The sequence below is a fragment of the Gymnodraco acuticeps genome, unplaced genomic scaffold, assembly GCF_902827175.1.
Source record: "Gymnodraco acuticeps unplaced genomic scaffold, fGymAcu1.1, whole genome shotgun sequence".
Taxonomy (NCBI): Eukaryota; Metazoa; Chordata; class Actinopteri; order Perciformes; family Bathydraconidae; genus Gymnodraco; species Gymnodraco acuticeps.
Genome location: NW_022990010.1, coordinates 185939 through 208578, shown reverse-complemented (window position 1 = coordinate 208578; position 22640 = coordinate 185939). Strand labels below are relative to the sequence as shown.

General features: G+C 40.8%; 1 protein-coding gene across 2 annotated transcripts in view; it reads left to right on the top strand.

The window, feature by feature from the left end:
• The window catches only part of arid3a (AT rich interactive domain 3A (BRIGHT-like)), a 49583-nt gene that overhangs the window by 13143 nt on the left and 13800 nt on the right, over nucleotides 1-22640 (top strand). For both annotated transcript variants that reach the window (XM_034213105.1, XM_034213104.1), the window contains exons 2-3: nucleotides 6259-6975; nucleotides 7063-7345. In XM_034213105.1, the coding sequence (XP_034068996.1) occupies nucleotides 6632-6975; nucleotides 7063-7345 (627 nt within the window). In that variant the 5' untranslated portion in view covers nucleotides 6259-6631. The remainder of the gene's footprint in view (nucleotides 1-6258; nucleotides 6976-7062; nucleotides 7346-22640) is intronic.

The following is a 22640-nucleotide window of genomic DNA, read 5'->3' as shown; positions in this document are numbered from 1 at the left end:
GAGCTGGAGCTCTAAGCACAATCAGATAGGTGAAGCTGTAAATTAAACATTGCCATGTTGGTGGTTTGCATGAAGAGTGGTCTTTACACTCACTAAAACTGCATTGAAAATCCCCATATGTCAGACATTACAGCAGGATTTACATTTCACCTTTGGTCTTTGGTAAACAAAACATGCCAAATAGTTCTATTGATTCTGAGGCTAGTCTACTTTGCATTCAGAATGCCTTCATAAAGGTCTGGCAATACAATTGTGGAGGAAATCATTTACTTGTCTACTAATCCGTCAAATGGCCTTTACCACAGCTACTTAGATATGTTGCGAAATGATTAAGCAAAAAACTTGAAGCAAGTTGGTTGCTGCCATTTCATTTCCGAAGCATTCCAAGCATCACGAGAAGAACAAAATAGAGCTTCCTATGCCACCATTGTTGCAAAGCAGGATTTCCATACAATAACTGGATTCTGTCCCCCAGGGTTGAAAAAAACCCAGAGTACAGAGGTTGGTTTCCCTCTCTGACTTTAGTATAAAATGATTCAGCTAAGGCTTTGCTGGGGATTCATCCCTGCACCACTGAGACTGCTTGTTTTTATAACTATGGTTTAGATATGAAACGCTTTCTCACTAACTAATTCTGGTTATTCATAAAGTGTGAGAATGATATACCAAGGGCAATCTCCAGACATTTTACACAGCAGACATGCCTTAATGTTTAGCAAAAATCCACAAGCTTCCTAATCATTGTATCTCTGTCTTTAGCTCGCAGTCTTCTTATTTATCTAGTACTCAGTTTTCATATAATCTTGTCGTGACATGACCGTTATTGCTGTCATTTATAAAATATTTTATATGCCTCCATATATGGGGAAGTGGGGGCTGTGTGGTGGTGCAATGTAATTTGCACCATGTAGCATATAGGAAATCGTGATGTCTGTGATGAGCAGTGGTATGAAACAAAACGACCACTTCTGCTTCCCTCTGCACAGGAAGAGTCAACAGAACCGCTTTGTTGTAATCACTTCTGTCTTTTAAATGAAATATATCACACGGAAGGGACGATAACAGAGACCGTATGTGCTAGGCTTAAGACATGGAGAGACATTTCTGCTTATTTGCACATGAGTTCAATGTGTGGCTACCTACCATGTTGAGTAAAGAGTATTACACATAGTGTGCACATACAGACAGTGCATGTATGGGCTGTTCGGAAGTGAATTTATATATCTCATTTAATGCAAAAGAAATGTATGGCTCTACAAGCGGTTTCACTCCGAGCCCTCTGACATTTGTCTGTAAGAAGAACAGAGACAAGTTGTCTATGTCGAACTAGATCAAGTTGGGTAAAATGTTTTAATCCTGCTTACACTGCTGCTATTCTCTATCTGACAACTGCAGGCATTCAGTTGTGCCTCTATTGCTCTTAAAGAATGTAATGAATCAATATTGAATATCTGTCGGCTGCCTCGCTGCATCTGCTCCGTCAGTTGTTACTTCCTTCACCCTCTGAAGAAAACACAAGTTTCACAGCTCTGGTTTCCTTGCGCAACACTTCAGTAACATACAGCCACAGTATAGGAAACTTTTAAGTACATTTTGTGGCTGGGGAATCTGACCAGTTGAGATAAAGTGAGGAGCTGCAGGCTGTCAATGGATGTCATTGGTCTTCTTGTTTTCCTTCAAACTTGCTATTGTGGTTCAGCCAGTTCACATCACGTGTTTCCATTATGATTGATTCTTCCTAACCACAAATACACTAGCTGCTAAATAATGTATTGTTTTAAGGTATGGAGACAACAGCTGAAGGAAAATATATCATGTAACTCCTAGAGCTGCAACGATAAGTCGATTGACAGAAAAATTAACTATTTTGATTAACCAATGATTTGATTCGTGCAAAAGTGGTAGTAAATGTAGTTTGAGCCTCTCAAATATGGAAAGATCTTGCTTTTTCTGTTTTCTATCATATGCAATGGTCTGTTCAAAACAAAAGATCCACTATTTTCTGATTTGTTGATACTAAAATATTAGTTAATTAACGTAAGAAAATTATCTGTTGATTAATCGATAATGAAAATAAAAGTAAGCGGTCCTAGAAGGTTCTTTATTCAATGGAACCAGATGCTTTTACAACATCTGATCTGACACACAATTCCTTACCCATTTGGATATTGCTGAAATAGTACAACTTCGCTGGTCTTATTTGGGTGTTGTCTCTCCTCCAGGTCAGAGAAACAAGTAATTTTTCTGTGAGAGGGTGCAGAACTTAAGTTCCCTCCGCAGCCAATAGGAGAGACCTTGAACCTCACATATATCCAGCGCAGTACGTGCCTACATGGTAATTCCAGTACCATACTCATGAAATGCTGGTATGATGTTTTGTGTAATTCCAATGAACCACATAAGCTGCTTTCACTAAAACAACCTTCCTTCCGTATAGCCTCCCGAGAATTGTTTTCCTCTTCTGTTTGTATCCTCTTTGCATTGTGATGAAATACATTGTGAGCTAGATTGTCTGTAGTGGCCACGTTTTAATAATAATAGATTACATTTGAATAGCGCCTTTCAAGGGACCCAAGGCCGCTTTACATGGTGAACAAACAAAAAACAAAAGGGGCAAAATAATAAAGTAAAAAATTAAATAAATAGCCGTAGGAGAGAAGCAGGGGGACTGTGATGGGTTAGGGGTCAAAGGCCATGGTGAACAGGTGCATTTTTAATGATGACTTGAAGATGTCCATGGAAGCAGGCATTTTAGACAGGTTAGCATGCCTAAATATATGAACTAGTGATTTCTGGTGTCCCAGTGTCGGCCCATGTGGTGTGGCCTTCATCTTTTCTCAAGGAGTTGCTGACTTATTTGTGAACCCTTGTTCCACTGGAGGGAAGTTTTATAGGGTTTCAAGACTCTGGTAATGCTGTTTCAAAATATGTTTGAACCCTGACATGAATCCAAGTGTGGTTGAACCTAGAAATGCAACAATTAGTTGATAGACAAAAAGGGATTCATCAACTATTTTGATAATTGATTGAACATTAAAATAATTATTCATGCAGAAATGCCTGGAATGCTGAGTTTTTCAATTTTACACCATATTAGACCGAATGTATTGGGTTTTTGACTGAAAAAACATGACTTTCATGAACTGGGATATACGTTTGATTAATGAATCGAGTAAAAAGTCTTCAGCTTATGCGATGTGAATTTAATCAATTAAGTTGCAGCTCTTGTTGAAACACTAACTGCCTTTAAGAAATGTTAAGGTGAGGTGATGATCATCATAGACATTTGTTAAGTTAGGTTTTAGAGTTTTGTGATGGATGCTATTACAGTATTTAGTGTATCTACTTGTACTGCATATCATTGAAAAATGTTGTCTAGCAACCTGAAACCCAAATACCAGTATGGCGTGGTTGAGTTGCTGGTAATAGTGATTCAGAATGAACTGTAACTCATTCATGCTTTACCGGGAATGTACTTGAGTGCAAAACCAGAAGTATCTGAAAGTACAAGTTGGTGGCTTCAGAGGTCTTTCTGTTCATGTATCAGTCAGTGTAGCAGAGATGAGTCACCACTGCCTATTTTCATGACTGGCCCTTCAGCATGTCCAGCACCTGCACTTTAAATTAATTTCCCCACACACTGTTGACTCAGTATACAGTTCTTATCTCTGCCTGACTGAACTGAGCTACGAACCCCAACATTTTGACTATTTTCACACATTCTGAGTAAACGGGGAGGGGCTGGACAAACTGTGACTCTCCCTCTGGTATAACTCTGGGCTAAAGATGGATCACGGTTGTGTTATAATGGTAGACTGAAGAGAACAGACATCATTGATACCAGAAAGTTGCAGCCCATTTTTTTATAGCAGACACTGCTTTGCATACCTGAGCACTTTTGGGAACAGGTATGTCAGATGAGCATAACCGCCTACAGAAGTTGCAGATAAAACTCCCCCGCTGTGTCTCTACACTTGCAAAAAAAACACACCAGTCATACTTGAGAAAAGTCACACCCCTTTATATTAGTTCTATATTGTTAAGTACAACCTTTAGACAATGTAGACACAACAGTGTTGACTGGGCTGCATGTACTCTTGGCATGTGCCAACCAGGTGAAGAAAGTTATGGTTTTCCTTGTGATTTCACTTCCTCTTGATGTTGAGGCTAAAACAATAGTGTCCTTCTGTGTGCATAGCTTGTCTGGTCTGTGAGTAATCCTGCAAATGTTGCACAACTGAAAACTCAGGGACTGTGCGTCTATGTCTGATTTAGGGATAAGTTAGGATTTTTTGTGTGAAATTGGGTACTTTCTGTCTCAGCTTCTTCTGTACGTTTCTACTTTAAAGGGGACCTATCATGCAAAATGCACTTTTGTACGTCTTTTATACATGAATATGTCTCCCCGGTGTTCCAGGGAACTCACCAAGTGTCATAAAACACAACCCTCTCTATTTTCCTCCACCCAAATCTCTAAAAAAGGGGCTGCAACGGATCTGATACAGACTGATCCAGATTTGAACACTTTACTGACGTCAGTAAAGTGGCGCTACGGCTATTGGTCAATTCTCCACCTATCAGGGGAATGAGAGGTTGGGCCATTGCTGCTCGAAAGCACTGGAGACGCTGTAGTACATATGCCAAGCCTGTAAGTGGCGCTGTAGTCTGTAGAAGAAGACTTCCCTTGCATGGTTGCCATGGTTGCCCTTCTGTTTATTCTCCGCTGTGGCTCTTTTTCTCCCTCCCCAAGGCAAGCTTTTGCACCTCCTGCTTTAAAACAAATGAATAATGACTCTATATAACCATATCTGAAACTCCCTCCCACCTGACATCCGCAACACTGACTCTCTCCCCATTTTCAAATCACGCCTCAAAACATATCTCTTCACACTCGCATATCCACCCTGATCATTATCCATCACACATCCTCTGTTTTTTATTTATTTGGTTATTTGATTGATATATATACTGCATTGTCTTGTTTATGTCTCTTATGCTGGTGTTATGTATTGTGTATCTTGTTTTTTATGTGTTTGTACGGCGACCTTGAGAGCCTTGAAAGGCGCCTATATAAAATAAATGAATTATTATTATTATTATTATTATTATTATATGTAAGGAATAATGTGCAGCGACGCGGTCATTATGGGGAAAAGAACACCGACAGGCTGATCAGGAGCCCGACGCGAAGCGGACGGATCTAGATCGGCATGAAGGCACATTATGCAATGTGCACATTATCCCGCTTATTACATGGCCACATTCTCGACAAAGTAACGACATGACTCCAATATTAATTGAAATGCTTTTATGGATTTAGAAAATGATTTTATTGATTTAAAAAATAGTTGTATTGATTTAAATTGACATGCATCCGCTTAGAAAAGTAGTCCGTTGTTACTGTTTGAACTAACGTAGTAACGGCAGAAACTGCTTCGATAGCGTTTTTTGAGGATCTTTTTGATTACAGATTTGAAAACATCGTTGCTTGCTTTAAAAGTAGCACACTTCATGATGTCAAACCTTGGAAAGTATCTAGATATCCCTGCCCTAATGCCAAAGTAACTGGCAACTGAATATGTGTCGCTGTTTGATGTCTATGTCTGGACCGCTGCGTAAAAAGGAGGGTTTCTGCCCCATTACTTCTCTTCTTACTTCTATAAGAATAAAACACGGTGGACGGAGATCTCTTTTTCTCCCCCTCTTCTCCCCGCTGCAGCCCAGCAGCTGATCTCAGAGCATGCTCCCCTCTCCTGCAGGGGGGCGTGGTCAGCTGCAGCTCACAGAATCAGCCCCCTGCAAAAACAGCGCTGGAAAAAGCAAATAGAGCGAAATGAGGCATGGCTAAAATGCAGGATCTTTTTGGTATTTTGAACAAAAAACGATATTTATATACTTTATATAGGTATGGCCCTACAATATATTGTTCAAATATAGCATGATAGGTGTCCTTTAATGCAACTCAGAAAAGTTTTACAAAAATTCAGTCAGGCTAAAGATCATGAATTTAAAAGTTTGGTGGGTCAGCAAAAACACGGTATAAAAGCCAGTGCAATAGCAATACAAATCACAAATGCAGTATTGTGTGCTGTGAATGGAAAGTTTGACATATATAGAGACATATCTGATTCTTTGGGGAAATTTGTTAAACAATTTTGGCGCTGCAACGACAAAAGTGTTTCCCTTACGTTAGGGTACTGATGTTAACAGACATTGTGGAAGTGGCAGTCTGACACCGTTATTATTTTTCTCCCTCAGGTCTTTGTAGTGTATCAGCACACTCTTGTCCTCCTACCTTCGCCTCCGCTACCTTTGCCTCATTGACTGCTGTGCAACTCAGCCCTGCTGTCGGCTTTGGTTTCCCCCCCGACTGCCGGAAAAACCATTGAGACAAGAGAGAGGCCTCTGTCTCTAGAACTGCAGTCGACCTTTCTGAGAGCTCTGCCACCCCCTCCTCCTCCTCATTTCACTTCATAACCATAACCTGCAGCTGCCTCACCACAAAGAACGGTTGGCGATTGCTCAGCAGAAGGATCGACCGTTGTCCAGCGCCTGGCCCCGGACTGGTGCTCATTCATTGGGGGAGGGAGGGGAAGGAAGGCAGCTGAACGTTGTGCCGCTTTCCCCGGAGATGAAGCTCCAGGCTGTCATGGAAAACCTGCACAGGCAGCAGAGGGCCAAGCTGCTGATGGAGCAGCAGCAGCTACAGCAGCAAGCCGCCGCCCAACACTCTCAGGTCCGCACCATCGTTGGAGGAGGGGACGAGCCGATGGGGAGCCCGGCCCCCGAGGCGGAGCAGGCCCAGATGGCGGCACTGGCAGCCATGCGTGCCGCTGCCGCCGGGCTGCAGAGGGTCTCGGACAGCCCCATGTCAGACCGCAGCAGCGGTGGCGAGGACGAAGATGACGACGATGACAATGAAGACCGGGAGGAGCATTACAAGGACATGATGGGGTCAGATGAGGAGGAGCAGATGTGAGTCAAGTTATTCTTAACATAATCTGCAGAGTTGCTCTACATTTATTCCTTTTTAAAACAATATTCTGTTTTTAATGTATACAGCAAACGGAAATGGGACGAGGAAGACTTCGAAGGCGAGATGGAAGAAGACTTTGATGACGACCTGGCGGAGGAGGGTCTGCCAACGGGCCATGAAGCTGTGGCTCCAGGGAAGGGAATCCTCCTGCTACCGCACCGTCAGCTCCACCCTCACTCTCAGCTGCTGAAGGCCCGGCCCAGCGTCGACCAGGAGCCCCGGGTAGCCATCATGCCCCCCCACGCCACACAAAGCCATCTGAGCGGACAGGACCACGGAGAGTGGACCTATGAGGAGCAGTTCAGACAGGTAGGATGTCTTCTTTATACGCCTCCTACTATTCTGATTGGGGTGTTGCTCTCATTTGAAGGGAAAATTGTTAAATTGTTGTTGCTAGTGGAGATTTAAAGTCAGCTGTTGAGAACCACATCAGCTTATTCCCTAAAATATCCCTAAATCAGCCGCTGTAGCACATTGAGAATCTACAATAATCCAATCACATCATGTCACCTTTCCAGCTGAAGTAATCCGACCAGGGCGGGAAATTAACACCAGCCACCAGCCAAATGTTGATAAACCCTTAACTGAGCTTTTATACGTGTGTCTTTGCCACCTGACATTCTGGTGGGCTACATCTGTTCAGTTTTTGCCAGGGTGGCTTAGTGCCTCCAAAGACTTGACATTTACTGACTGCTGTTGCCAAAGAGTGAAATGAATAGGACTGCTAGCTGAGGCGGAGGAGCTGAGGGAAGTGGGGGAGGGGAGGGGCTCGGTGCATTTTAACAGCTTTACCATGCTGGCGTTTACTGTAAACATGCTTGTGAGCTGGATATTATGAGGGAGGCCCTGGTGGAATAAGACAGGCTGTTTACATGAAGAGATTTAAGTCTGTCAACAGCTAAGTTAAGATGGAAGGAGGCTCGTGATAAAAAAGACTGTGAAACTCGTGAACGATATCAATAGTGAACTCACCATTCACTACAGAGGATTAAAAACTCAATCACTTGTTGAGATATTGAATTATTTGCATTTTCTGAACAATTACAGTAAATGTTACTACTAAAAGAATAGATACAAGCCTTTGAGAAAATAAATTACCTTTTCTGGCTACGTTTTTAACGTTTTAGCGATAGTAACATATTATTAAAATGTTCTTAATGGAATCAATGAATCAATTAAACCATTTCAACTTGCCCCTGCATTGCAAAACTAACAAACTAAGGCTGCTTTACCGGGATTAAAGTGTGGCACAATACTGAGCCACCATTTCATGCAAAGGCAGCTTATATGACACAACAGAAGCCACTATTGAAATTCAAACACACTCGTGGCCTGTAGCAATATCTAAAGCCATAAAACATTTTCTGACCGATCAGCAGCTTCTCTTTTAGATACCTCAACTCTTTTAGAAGATAAAACTGGTTTGGTATGTTTGGAGAAGATTCTAGAAATGTATATTGATGCCTTAAGGCTATGTTTGAGGTAAACAAGCTTAACCCCAACCATTTGCTTCATTTTTAAACCAAACCATTTATTCTGTAATTTAAGGCCCATTACTTGTAATTACAGAGTGTATGGAATAAAACTCCTCTAAAACCTAAACCTTCTCTAAATAGTCCACCACTCCCTCCGTAAATCCTTGAATTGATACCCTCAACAGTTAGTGGTTTTCATACGTTAGGTACGCAATGCACAACATTTTTATCATGGCATGTCAGTAAGTTGCTGACGGTTATATAATCAAGAAAGCCAGTATATTGGCTGTTAAGATAATGTTACCCAATCCATTGTTGATTACAACCGATGTCACGCCTATACAACGTCCCCATCTATAGGGGGACAGGGCGGAGGGGGAGAAACACACTGTCTGCTGGCATTTTTTGTCTGCATTTTAACATGGTTTAGGGAATAAAGCAACAACAGTCACATCTGTTCGCAGTGAGTTGTGGCTCTCAACCTCCTCACTGCTGATGGTTTATAATGTTGTGAATCCAGGATTTTAGTCCATGACTCATTTGGCCCTTGTATGATTACGGTGATTAGTAATAATTGCAGCCTTAGCCTGTGATTATATTGCTCTGTGAATGTGCCGTGTAAAGGAAAAGCAACCGACCTGTAATGACGAAGAAAGTCTGTCCGCTGATAATTCTAACCCAATGCAAATCAAACTCAGTCATTTCAGCTTTACTTTATATTTAGTGGGCGCCATTTTTCTTCTGCTTCTTCTTTTTCTATATGAAACTGGCTCTTGTGGTTTATTCTCATTATACAACAGTTAGATTATAGACCACAGTTTTGTCTGTTTCTTAAAACATGTTCAGTATAAACCGAAGCGGTTAAGAAATGTTAAATGTTGACATTATCTTGTAATATTTGTAAAAGTGGCGAGTCATACCAAAACAAAATGTCACAACTTACTTCAGCTGCATGCAATAAAATGTCCTGCCGCCTGAAACCTCACCGAATAATCCAATATGATGCAGCTGTCAAAGATTTCCTGCATTTCAAATTTGCGATTTGCGACAAGCTCTGAAACCGGCTTAAGTTAGCTTCATACTTTTACTCTGTGCCATGTTAGACAATTGCTACCCAAGACCCTCCTGCAATTATTCTATAAAATGTCGCTCTGCTTACTTACACATTAACGTTGAGTGTCACGCCGCTGTAGTTGAGGCAGATTTGCAACAGCAGATTACAGTTAAACTGAAATGAGCATAACACTTTTTAGCATTACAAACTGAATTCTAATCAAACTACTATAAATGCAGCGTCCCTAATTTACAAACACAGGAAAATATTTGTTCAAAATGATTGGAAGCGCAAACAAGAGATGTGTGGTTATTGTGAGGAACACCGTAGTTTTTCCTTTAATGATTGTTTGTTCTCTCCACATGAACTTCAAAAGTCCCTAAGAATCATGGGAGAAAATCATGATCTCCAGCCTTGTGAACTCTCATGTGTTGTTGAGTTGAATGGTGTGCAGATGCCGTGTTTCTGAGGGGCACACCGGGTGGGGAGGAAGGGGTTAAGGTTGTATAGTTTATTTTGGGCAGGTGGGTGGAGGCTGTTGGAATGTGCCTGAGGGAGGGTGATAATGTGGCCACTAGGAACCCCAGATCCTCAGCAGAAACCCTGCGTGCCTCTTATCAGTCGGCAGCAGTTGGAGATCTTCCAAGCGGAGAACTGTCCTTTCTCTGTGTTGTGTTTAAAGGCACGTCCTTTGTGAGGTCCCAATGTCACATACAGTTTCTCTATGAGCATCACTATAGGCTATAGCAATGCTTCACTTTTAGAAGGTGTTAGGAAATAAATGGAGAGAGGAGAGGAAATAGAAAAGAGAGATGCCTCACATGGGGAAGATGTCATTTAGAAAGTAAAGAAAACATATTTTAACATGTTAATAACTAATGTCCTAATGTAATGCATACATTTAAGAAGTTCAGTAAAGAAAGTCTGGCAAATGAGTCCAAAGAAATAGGTTGAATGTCACAGCACATCTAGATCCAAGGTGCCATGTATGTAAGTGAAGCAATCAAATACATGCTAAGGTGAGGTTGCCCCCAGGCTGTGTGAGGCTAACATTTATCAGCCGAAGCCCGACCTGTATTCCTGTTGGATCAGCCGTCCACCTTCCTATCTGCCCACTCTGAAAGGTCAGACTATATCAAGGCAGCGGTGTCAGGGTGCAGAAGAATTACTTAAAGGACAAGGATTCATGCCGATATCAAATTATGCCAGCATCGTTGGATCATTTTGTAATTGAAACGACGGCTCAGCTGAGTTATTTCAGGGATACCTCAGCAGCCCATATCAGTATCACTCTTTGGAATTTAACTTTTAATTTCCAGGAAATATTAACACCCTTTTCAATTTAATGGTATTTGCTTTCCAACAGCCAATAGGCTTGCAGGCATCTGTTCCAATCAGCAACCAACTGAATGAGGGAAAGGTTTGACTGTGGTTACTGAGTCACATAGGTTATATTTAAATGTTCTTTAGATTAAGTGCTGATATAAGTACAAAATTGGGATTATGTTTTAAAAAATAAATATTGTTTCTCTCTCAGTTTTAATAGGAGCAGTTTTCTTCAGTAAAACATTACATTGAGATATGTGGTTTATCCAGAATAATGAACTCATTGCTTTGAGAAAGAAGCTGTTCTTGAATTTGCCATTTTCCTCGCTTTGCCTCAAGCAAAACCCTTTTAATTCCATCGTGTTTGGATGGCAATTGGAAAAGAAGTCTATCGCCTATTATTTGAGAGTTATCCTGTTTTGAACAAACCCTCAATGTTTATGCTATTTGTGGTAGGAAAATGGCATGTGAGCAGGAGAAGCTCATGCTATGTTGAAGGTGTGCGCTGCAAATGTTCTAAGGTAGAACTTTTGTCTCAACCTCAGAGTTTACAGCCATGATCAACTATGATGGAAGAACACGGAATGATAAATTAGCTAGATAATGTGTAGTCAATGCTATGGTATCATAATATAACAGACCCACTCCCTGTCCCCCTTTTTATCAACAATATCCTCCTCAGGCCAGAATTCGTCCAAAGGCCATGCAGAGCCTTTGAAGTCTCCTCTCCTGTGTCTCTGTCTGCTTTAAACACCAGCAGCTGGGCAGATGGAGCCCAGATGGACAGTAAAGTAGGGATGTCTTTAAAAATTCATGGCACTCACCATGATCAGGGCGAATGGAGGGGAGTGTGCATTAAACATTAAATTGCTTACACACACACACACACACATTGTGAATGGGGGCAGGGACTGTTACTACAGGAAGTGTAGCTCGAATGAGAGCCAATTGGGAGCGACACTTATTGGGATTGCCCGTCAGGTTTCTGCTGATACAGCTGTCTGATAAGTGTTGTTGGGTTTATATCCCTCTGTTTTTTTGTCCAGGCCTTTGATCTCTCTTTGGGTTGTATGAATAGGATGGACCGTGTTGTTTTTATATTCAATATGAATGTATATTTTCCCAGCCGTATTTGTTTAGTGAAAAAACACTGGAAAGATGAAACTGAAAGCCGCTTTCAAATACAAATATTTACATTTGTCTGTAAATGAATTGCTAACGTCAAACAATGTTTTATAATTGTAAAATATATGTCTTTGCACAACTTGGTAATAACTCAAGCAACATTTTATAAATAAAGCAGGTTTTTTTCCAATCCATCCACTTGGAATTAACCAGTTATTTCTGGAGTACATTAACTCCAGAGCAACAAACTATTTGATCATCTGGAACCAGTTTTCCTTACCGGAGTAAGCAGGGGTTGAATGAATCTGCACTAGGGAGTTTTTATTTAATTTACTATGTTTCACCTGTAGAATGTGCAGCCATCTGTGGTACTGCAAGAAAACCAGGCCTGTTTAGACCTCGCAATAACATGCGTCTGGTTGATTCAGTCTTAAAATGGACAGCTCTAAGTACAGGTGTTAATGCACATAAGACCCATTAGAAAATGGTCTGGGCCACAAATTGATTGAAGTTAACTGACGTCCTCTTTGTAGGCAGTTAGTACTCATCTGCTCAAACATCTAGTGGTCACCAACCTTTTTAAGCCCAAGATCACCGACCTCGGCCTAGGTGAAAGGCGAGATCTACCTATTGCAGAATTGAGTGAAAAAGACGGCCCAGACAGTGCTTCCAATTTGAGGCCTTTTATATAGGCTAATTGCATCTGAATTACTGTTACAATGAAGGCTCCATAATCAGCTCACAGCATATAGGCAGGGGTAAAGTGCTATTTTTTACGAGTGGGGGGCGGTCCTCACCTCCTCTAGGTCCTCACCTCCTCTAGGGGGGTCCGAGGGGATGCTCCCCCGGGAAGATTTTTTTTTTAAATATTGAAGTTGAAAGCATCAATCTGGTGCACTTTGAGAGCAACATGAAGAGATCTATGGATACCTCTCTCAGCACCCATATGAAACAGAACTGTAAACAGATTTTCTTTTTCTTTATGGATATTTTACAAATCATTCCCCTTTTTAAACTGTATTCTTGTTTTACTGCCATATAGTATTTCATACCCGTTTTCATTTATTCTCTTATTGTTTGTATAACTATCTCGGAAATAATCTTTTGAATAATTTGTGACAAAACCGTTCTAAACACTCAGAGTCCTTTAGCTCACCTGAGCCCCTCAGTCTGACAGGGGAGGACTCTCCTCCAGCCTGTTGTGGAAACAGCTCCTTATGTCCGTTAGTTAGCTAGCACCGGTCCCTCTCTCTCTCTCTCTCTCTCTCTCTCTCTCTCTCTCTCTCTCTCTCTCTCTCTCTCTCTCCTCTCTCTCTCTCTCTCTCTCTCTCTCTCTCTCTCTCTCTCTCTCTCTCTCTCTCTCTCTCTAGGATATATATATATATAATATTTGTGAACAATATTTGAGATAAATGGTTATTTTGTGTATATAGAAAATGTTTTAGATCTTTGAGTTCATCTCATGAAAAATGCGAGCAAAAACAAAAGTGTTGCATTTATATTTTTGTTCAGTGTATATCAATGCCAGGTTTGAAAAGGACCCAAGAGGTTAATGGACCCTGTGCATGTCATGAGAACAAAACGCCAAAACGAAAGGTCACTGCAGCGTAGGAAGAGCGATGAAAGTCTTCCTGTTGAGGAGGAGTAGCAGCACAGGCGGGGAGGAGTAGAGAGGAACAAAATCAGTCTGCTGGTGTTTGGCTTTGAACCACTGCCAAGGAAAGTGTGCAGTAGGCTACATGCTGGTTTTGACTGTGAAGCTCTGCAGAGCATTATAATCTTGTCCAACGTGCAGCGTGCAGCACCGAGCTGATGTCAGAAACTGTACAGCCACGGGGATTCTGGAAATTGGAAGGCGCTCAATACGAAGGAAGGAGAGGGGGGTTGGAATGTAAACAAAGATTACATAAAGGCTGAGGCTAGCTCCTTTGTGCCATCTTATTCTTCGGCTATTGTGATATGTTGTATAGATTTTAGTTTGGCTTTCTCCTGTATGTATGATTACTCTCTCAAGGGTCTTCCATGATGTGATGTCTTCATGTAGAACGAGGAGGAGTGGGAGGGACTCGCTAAAATCCTTTATTGTCATTGCCATTGTTATGTGTGAATCTTCCTTGTGGAAATGTGAGTGTGTCTTTGCCCTTTTTGTTCCTAAATAATGAATTCTGCACTGTAGCCTTTTGTGAGCTTCAGAAATATACTGCATTGAAAGATTGGAGTTGTCAACAAACCAAACTCTTGAATGACAGCTTACTACGACCTAGTGGAAGGCATTCATTTGAACAAAAGCCATGCATGCGTTGCTGATGCCTTCAGATGCTTTTGGTAGTGAGTGTTGAAAGCTTTCATTCCTAATATAATCAATATAGAAATAGGTCAAACAAAGATAAAGATACTTTTCTGCATGTTCTCAAGGTCTCCCATCCGTTTGATCAATAGCTCAAACATTATGCAGAGCAGGGCACACTCGTTTGACATTACAACACTATATGCCTCGTCTTGCCTATGATAATAGCTGTTGTGTAGGGATTTGTCACCTCCATTTAACACCAATTTCAACCGATAATTAACCGTTTCCATTGCAGATATTTGGACTTGTCATAGCAAGAAAACCACAGGCGATAAAGCCTGCATACCATTTAGATTGAACCAATTTGGTAACACTTAGTCTTATTGATTACACATGTGCTTTACCTGCTAACATGACTGAAATGTCTTCTTTCCAAAAGTTAAATGATCATTTCAAGACATATGCTGTCTGAATGAGGCTTGTAAACGATGTATACTAGCATCCTCCCTGTTTACCAACCAACGTATTATTGACTGTGTATTAAACACCGTAAATGCTTTCTAATGAAAATGAAAGGTTTATTACGCCTGAAGAATACACACATAATGCATTTAGCTGGGAAACAGTGACTTCAATCTTCATTTTGTGTACAGAAAAAAAAAGCAGTGCCTATTTTATATGCTTATAATTTGCTCTCCTTGGGCTACGGTTGCCAAGTGTCGCCGATCAGACTCCATGTAGAGGACAAACCCAGGGGTAGCTTGAGGGCAAACTGCAGCCCATCCGCCTATTGATCTGGGCGGGCCTGGCCACGTGGCCTCCACTTCTCAGTCTGTCGTGAGCCACATGGACAGATATCTGCCCTCCATGAGGCTGGGTGTGCCAGATATGTTTCCAAGGCCAATTCAATGGCCACCGTAGTCAACCATTAAACTCATTGCCTGCCCACCCATCACTCTGATTGATGGGGCATCTGGCCACTTCTCTTCCCCTCTGCAAGGTGCTCCAAACTGAGAAACAGCAGTGGAGAACAATTCCCCATGTTCAGCCTTTCTGAGCCAGATAAATATCTCTTACATATGTCTTACATTTTATCCATCAAGTTTGTTTACAAGCACAGTGACAGACCTTCTTCTGAACCTTTAGCTACCCTTTTATCTCTGTGTCTATCTTACTTTCTTCAGACGCAAATGTTATCACTTCATCTGCACTGGCGCTACCTCCAGCTTTCACGCAAACACTCATTAGATGATTATCAAGGTCATGATTTTATGTCATTATAGGGGCAGGGTAGTTTACAGATAAACATCTTATGTAAAGATATTTGTGAGGGAAATGACATTTTTCAAGGACTATCAAATGACTGATGTGATGTTATGATGATACTGAGTGTAGTATCAGTGTTGTGGTTGTTTTATAACACATTATGATCTTAAATTGCTGTTACACCCATTTCCCTTTTTTGCTCTGCTTCGCCCTGCCCAATTTGGGCATCTACCTTCATGATACTAGTCATTAGCATTGTGGTTATGCTAGATTGCTGACATCCACATACATTAGACTCTCGAGGGCCCTGGGAAGGCTGGCTGTTATTTCTGATTCTTATCCAGATCTACAGGCAGTGGCAGCTGACAGCATGCAAGAACGGGATAGCGCTCATTCAGTTTCATGTCCTGTCTCCGTTACACTGTTTTCTCCTTGTTAAGGTGTCAGCAGGGGATACTATATATCAAATGATATCCAACAGAAGCCAAGCATACAAATGTTTTGGTAAAGCCCTGCACGCTTAGGCCTCCCTTACAACTACTCACACCATAGAGCAGCATATCCTCAAAGATCATTGAATGTCTGCCACATTATTGAACTTCCAGAAGGGTATTCCACCATAAGAGAAAATGGTTGGGTCTACAACTAAAATATATATAAATATATATAAACACATCATATTTTGTGTTTTGTAGTTTTCAGTCCAACTAGGATGGTAACCAAATGGAGAAACTTCCTAAAAGAACAACATTGAGTACATTTTGCAGATCATGGACATCCTGTGTTTGTATTCATATGTTAGATGAGCAGTTTTATTCAGCAAAACTGCCTGTGTTATTCTCAGTGTCTTTTTCTTCCTCTCTTATCGCTTTGTTTCATTTGGAGTAAATGTGAGTGTAGAAGATAAGGTTAAGGCAGATGCAGTCAGTCACAGCGGTATTGTTTGTCTCAGCAGGCTGTTGGCTCCTCATCCTCAGTCGATTGAGTTGATTTTACGAGGTCATCTGGTCAGTTTGGATTATGATGTGTTTGATCCTGCCTGTCAATAAAACACCGTTCACTGCCTCTGCAATCGGACAGCTCTATTGTTGCTGTTAATTGTGGCCATGTGGGGGGGATGGGGCAGGGCGGAGAGCAGAGGAGAAAGAGATGGATTCATTATAGATGTCAGGTTACGGAGACATGTTGGCGCAGTAGCTGTCAGCTCTGTCCTGACTGGATTCAGTTATTTCCAGATACAAATTAAAAACCTAGAGAAGCATTATAATGTGCGTGCTGAGAAAGTAGAGACTTGTTGCAAATGTACACTGTATTTGAACTTTTCAGCGCACATGAAGCAATAAATGTGTTTTTCTGGCCGTTGCCTTAAAACACATTCTGATGCTTTTTACGCTGTTATATCTGAGCAGTCAGCTGACTTGACCGTTTTTTTCACGTGTCCTTGTCTGTTTCAGTTTTTAAAATTATGTTTCCTAGATTGGCTCTTGACAGCTTTAAGAAAAGAGCTGTTGCTTGAGTTTATTTGTTGGCTCTCTTTTAGCTGCATTACTACTTGACGAGCAGTTAAAACCATAATGACTTGTTAAGAAAACAAATAAGAAGTCAATCTCTTTCTGTATGCGAGTGAAGGAGACTTCACAGCTCTGCTCACATTGCTGGATTAACAGGTGATCCCTGGAAAGTGTCCTGCAAACAGCAGCAAAACATAATCCTGAGCAACAATGAGAAGAAAAACAAGAACATGGGCTTGTCACTTTAAGAATCTGAATCTCTTTTATTTAGTTGTCAAGCAGAACAAACAGCTGCATTAACCTTTTGGAGGTATTTAAAATCTGGTTTCTCAGGCAGTTGGCCTTTAAGCTGAAAAACGGCTCAGCAAAACCTGCACAGTGGTTCTCTTTAATAAAATAAACAGTCTAAATGTAATGATTAAAGAACAGAAATAGCTATTGTTTACTTATTTCCGGTACTGCAGTTAACCATGTGTTTTGCTAGTTGAGCGATACTGTCTTGTGGCTTTCACCAGAATCTTTTGATGACAAAAATGTTGACTGCAGTATTTTGCTAAATAGTGTTTCATCCACAATAGTGGAGAAATTCATCCGGATCCTTGGCCGTGTGAACAGCCTTTTCTGTTATGACCCTACTGTGATGAAGGTAATCAGATAAGAGCTTCAATAGTCAGAGTATTGCCTTTGTTGCAGTTGAATGTAATGATGGGCTGACCCCACTCACTGAAATTCCTTCTGTACTCTGTGGAAGAAAACTTAGATCTTTTTAACCAAACTTAGGTGAAACCAAAAGCTGCCCAGTTGCTGTCATAAACCAGTATTCAGTGGAAATCTGATTCTGTACAGCCTTTATCCGTCTAAAACTATCTACTACTATTCATTAAATATAAATATTTTTCAGTGTCATTCGAGATACTTTCCTGCTCTGTTACCTCAGGAAAAAAGGCTAGTGATATAAAAGTACACATTATGACACTATATTTTTCTTTGTGGGAGTAGTGAAGCGATGCTTTGCTGGTGGTTGTGTTTGCTTTGGTTCATTAATGACACTCGTAAAAGGGCTTTGGCCTGGAACAATGCTGTGTTTGAATATGGCTGTTCATGAGCTGAATCAAGCCCCCCCCCCTCAACCCCTCTCCCTGCTAGCCATACATCCCCATCCCCCACTGTCAAATATACGTGTGTTTATACACAGTGTGCTGTGTGTGCATGTTTACATGTTGTTCTTCTCAGCTCTCTTTATAATTACAAACTGTCCTGCTAGAGTCCACAACTCATCTTTGTGTATTTCTTAAGAGTTTGTTTGATAAAGTCGTACTTAAATGTAAAAAACGCAGCAACTTTGAATAACTTAGAGCATTAATTAATTCAAATTAGTCAAGAGGACATGTGGAAAACACTTCATACTAATCTCTTTCATGAGAACAAACTGAACGAACGACTCATTGAAGTTGTGAAACTGGTCCTCCAATATTGGGTTAAAGGGGAATGAGTCCCAATGTGAACCTAGTTTCTGCTCCGTTCAACCACAGGAAATAGTCTTCCAGTAAATAAAACACACAGTCTGCAAAGGATTAATCACACCTCAAGGTTAGCTCTGTGTACATCCAAAAGATTGTCTGTAAAAATGTTATAATGATATTCAAGGACTGATCTCAAACTGAACAAAAGGCCTTTCCACTTTAAATCGCATAATGAAAGAGGTGAAAACCTTTGATAATATCTGACTTTTGCAATGTATTTGAATAGAAGAAAATGCATTCGCAGCAAAATTGCATAATTCACTTGGTATAAAAAATGATTAAATAATAATGATAATGACTCATTTATTGGATAAGTGCAAACAGTACAATTGCAGTTTTATGGTTTGCTTTGGCAGAATTATGTGGATGTAGACATATTCAAATTGGTAACAGCAGCCTTTACTTGTCCCTCTATCTAATCAGTCTGTATAAAGAGGAACATGTAGTCCACTATGTGGGTCTGCATGCTGCGCTGACATCACGTCTCCTCTGAGAAAATACATTTTACCTGAGAAATGACTGAGAGTACACTTATTATTATGGTTATCATATGCCATCTTATTGCGTAGTTATAACGTTGAAGGTTGGCCTGTAAGTTAAAGGATGAGTCAACTTTGACCCTGAGTGTGTTGGTGTGTACATGTTTGTGTGTGTGTCAGGTGATTGTCAGGTGTAAAAGGAGCATGTAGACGATACCCTGGTCTTCTCTCAGTTTAGGTTTTCAGTTGCAAAGCCTCTGTGTGCTATGTGACACTTTAGTGCCTCTTGCCACACTACAGTGAAGTGAACCCTTCCCCCCTCTCACACACACACACACACACACACACACACACACACACACACACACACCCCCCCCTTAACAGTATCACCTACCACCACCTGATGGCTAAAGCTACAGGCTTCTCTTTGGTTACTGATTATTTTCAGTATAAGACCACTTGTTTTCTGGCCTGTTTATAATTTATCTGCAGACGGGGTGACCTACATACTCAGGCAGGGTGGGCAACTATCAAAGAGCAGTCAACACTGATACTTGTTCAAATATGAAGTCTCGTCACTTTACAGATTTTGAAGTGTGTAAAAACAGGGAGTTTAGTATAATTAACTTTCAGCACCCTGCTGCAAATAAACAATTTCAAATTGACGTCTTCTAGTAAGCTCTGCTGTTTTAATGGGCCTTTTGTAGCAGGAGATTTGGTGATGGGGCGTTAACTGGCTCCCGGCATTACCAGTTGGCCTTGGCCAACTTTGTAGTTATCTGAATAGCAGAGTTTTAATCCTGGAGTGGCCCTTGCCCCTGTGAACATTCTCTAGACATTAAACCTATATAATAACACCCACATAGACATGATAAAGTGTGTGTGGTTTGCCTGCGTGTGTGCATTGCGACAGGTGAGTAATAATGTACATAAGGGTTATATGTATGGAGCTGAGAGTAAAGAAAATATATAGTAAGGGGTGGCTGTGGTCGAGCCGGTTGAACAGGCTCCTGATTGGCTGCTCCAGGTGTCCCACTTTGATGATGACCTATAACAACTATAGCTCTCCATAATGCAGCTTGCTCCATTACCAGCTTCTGTTGAGCCGCAGGTTGACATGTTTTAAAGTCAATGTGTTGTTTGAAGAGTGATGTGCACATTCACAGCAACTAGACAAACCAAATTTAGAGAGTTTATTTCCTTGGCCTTTCCCTTGGTTCTAAAGGGAAGACTATTACTCCCGTTTTTTTCAAGTTGTTTTCTTACATTCTTTAATTTTTTTTTGGATTTTAGTGTTTCATTCGGATTTACATTATTATCAGTGACTGTGTTTACATGAGCCACATGTATTGTTGATAATTAAATAATATTAGGATTAAACTGGTTCCTTCCATCTTTACTTCCAGTATTTAACTCCACCAACTTGTCGATTGATGCTACAAGGGTTCACTTTACCTAGCTAATGTTACTACAAAAACGTTGCTACAGCTAAACGTGCATGAGAGCAGATGTATGCGTCATTTAGTAGTTTTATTGCAATTTCTGTGAAATGTAGGAAACGGGCATGATTTGATCAAACTGTTAACTACTTAAATTAAGTAAGGTCATTATAAAGTGACATTTAAAAGGCCTGTTTGAAGTATTAAGTGGATAAATTAAATAATAGTACAGGTCAAGTACATTTCATGTTAATTATTCAGATGTTCGGTTGTCTTTGGGTTGTGTTGGCTAAAATCATATTGCTTTCCGAAACCTGGACAAAACTAAAAAAAGGTAGAGAGAGATGCGTATAACTAGGGAAGGACTGTATCCAGAATACTGTCATCAATCAGACATAAACAGAAGGTAAAAGCCAGATTTAAAGTCACATGTTAATCAATATAAAAATAAATACCATCTATTTGTCTGTGTTAACAGTGTATTCTCTATATGGATTAGTTAGAGGAATACTGTGAGGGTGTCAACACAGTTCACACTTCACTTAGGCTGATAGACCGTTCGGGTCTCAGGGGAACAGTAACAACTATCAACACACTGCCATTGTCAACACTGTTACGGCTGCAAATGAGCAAACGTTACATGAATAGTTAAGACTTCAGTAGTCCATTGAGTGTTGTGTATCATCCTCTCACTGATTGCTGGTGTCCATACTGGAAAAAGTGCACTGCATTTAGTTTATTTCCGAAATGTTTTTCATGCCATGTTACCACATCTGGAGCTTCAGCTTCCTTGTTTCCATGTGACAGCGCTCCCACCATATCACTAGGGAAACATTTGTTTGTGTGATCAGGACAGAGGGAGGGGTGGTGGTGATACAGAGCAAATAAAGCAACATGGGGGGATGGGAGTTTTTAGGGGGGGGGTGGTTATTCCAAGATTTATGGAGCGGCACTTCACCAAATGCATGCATCCTGTAATTAAAACCTCCCCCTTTGCCTCCAGCAGGCATGTACATTACCCAGCATCCCCCACCTCCAACCCTCTTCAGTTCCCACCCCTCTGTTCCCCCCTTCCCAGCAGAGTAAGATCTCATGGCAGCTTCGGTGTCACTAATGAAGGGCTAAATGCCACAATGAGGGCCGTCTTTTAGTGTAAGAGGCCACTACTGCCAAAAATCATACATGACTTCTCCTGGACGAGCCTTTCATTTCCTTTCTCTGGCTGCCTGCTTTAAAGGAAATGTCATCCCCCCCAGAATGAATCATTTGTATATTAATTTACTCCTTCAAAGTCTTGGAAAAATGTTTTTGTTTTTGTTCACATGCCTGGTGAATGAAGAATTAAAAAAGCAGAAAACTTAGTTAATCAAAGTAAAAGGGTCTTTGTTTAACACCAGCAAAATGTATTTCATGTATCTTTTATGTCCAGTTGTATGCTCTCTACATCCCAAACACATCATTCATTCAAACATAATATTTTATACTCTTAAAACTCATCAAGGCTTGCCTGCGCCTGCACAAGTATGAGACTATCTGTGCTGACAAAAGTGAGGTTTTTAAATGAAAATAAGTGTGTACGGAGAATAGTGAGCATACAACCGCATGAATGAGACTTGGATTTTACTGCAACAATTGTGTTGTCGTTTACTTTAACTCTTTCAAGATTGTACTCAGTTTTTTTATTCTTCGTTCAGCCTGAAGGCAAGTGGAAAAAAAACATGTTTTCTTTGAGAATTGAATGGTAGCACTCTTTGAGTAATTTAAAATACCAATTATTATTTTGACATGTGACAGGATAACATTAAAAAACACCTGGACTTTCCTTTGGTCTTTACGTGTTGGAGAAGACAGAAAATGTCGATATCGTCTCCTTTCTGAAAGCCTATGGGGACTTTTTCGAAGTTCCTTGTTTAGTCCGACCACCAGTCCTTAACCAAGAGACATATTTAGCATCAAACGCTCACAATATTAAGCAACTGGGAAAAGAAGAGGTTTGGCCATAATCAATCATGAAAAACAGTTGCTGATTAGTTTTCTGTCAAATTGAATTGCTTCAGCTCTAGCATGTGATGGCTGCTTGTCTCAATTACGAGCTGTGACGTGAAGGCTTTCTTGT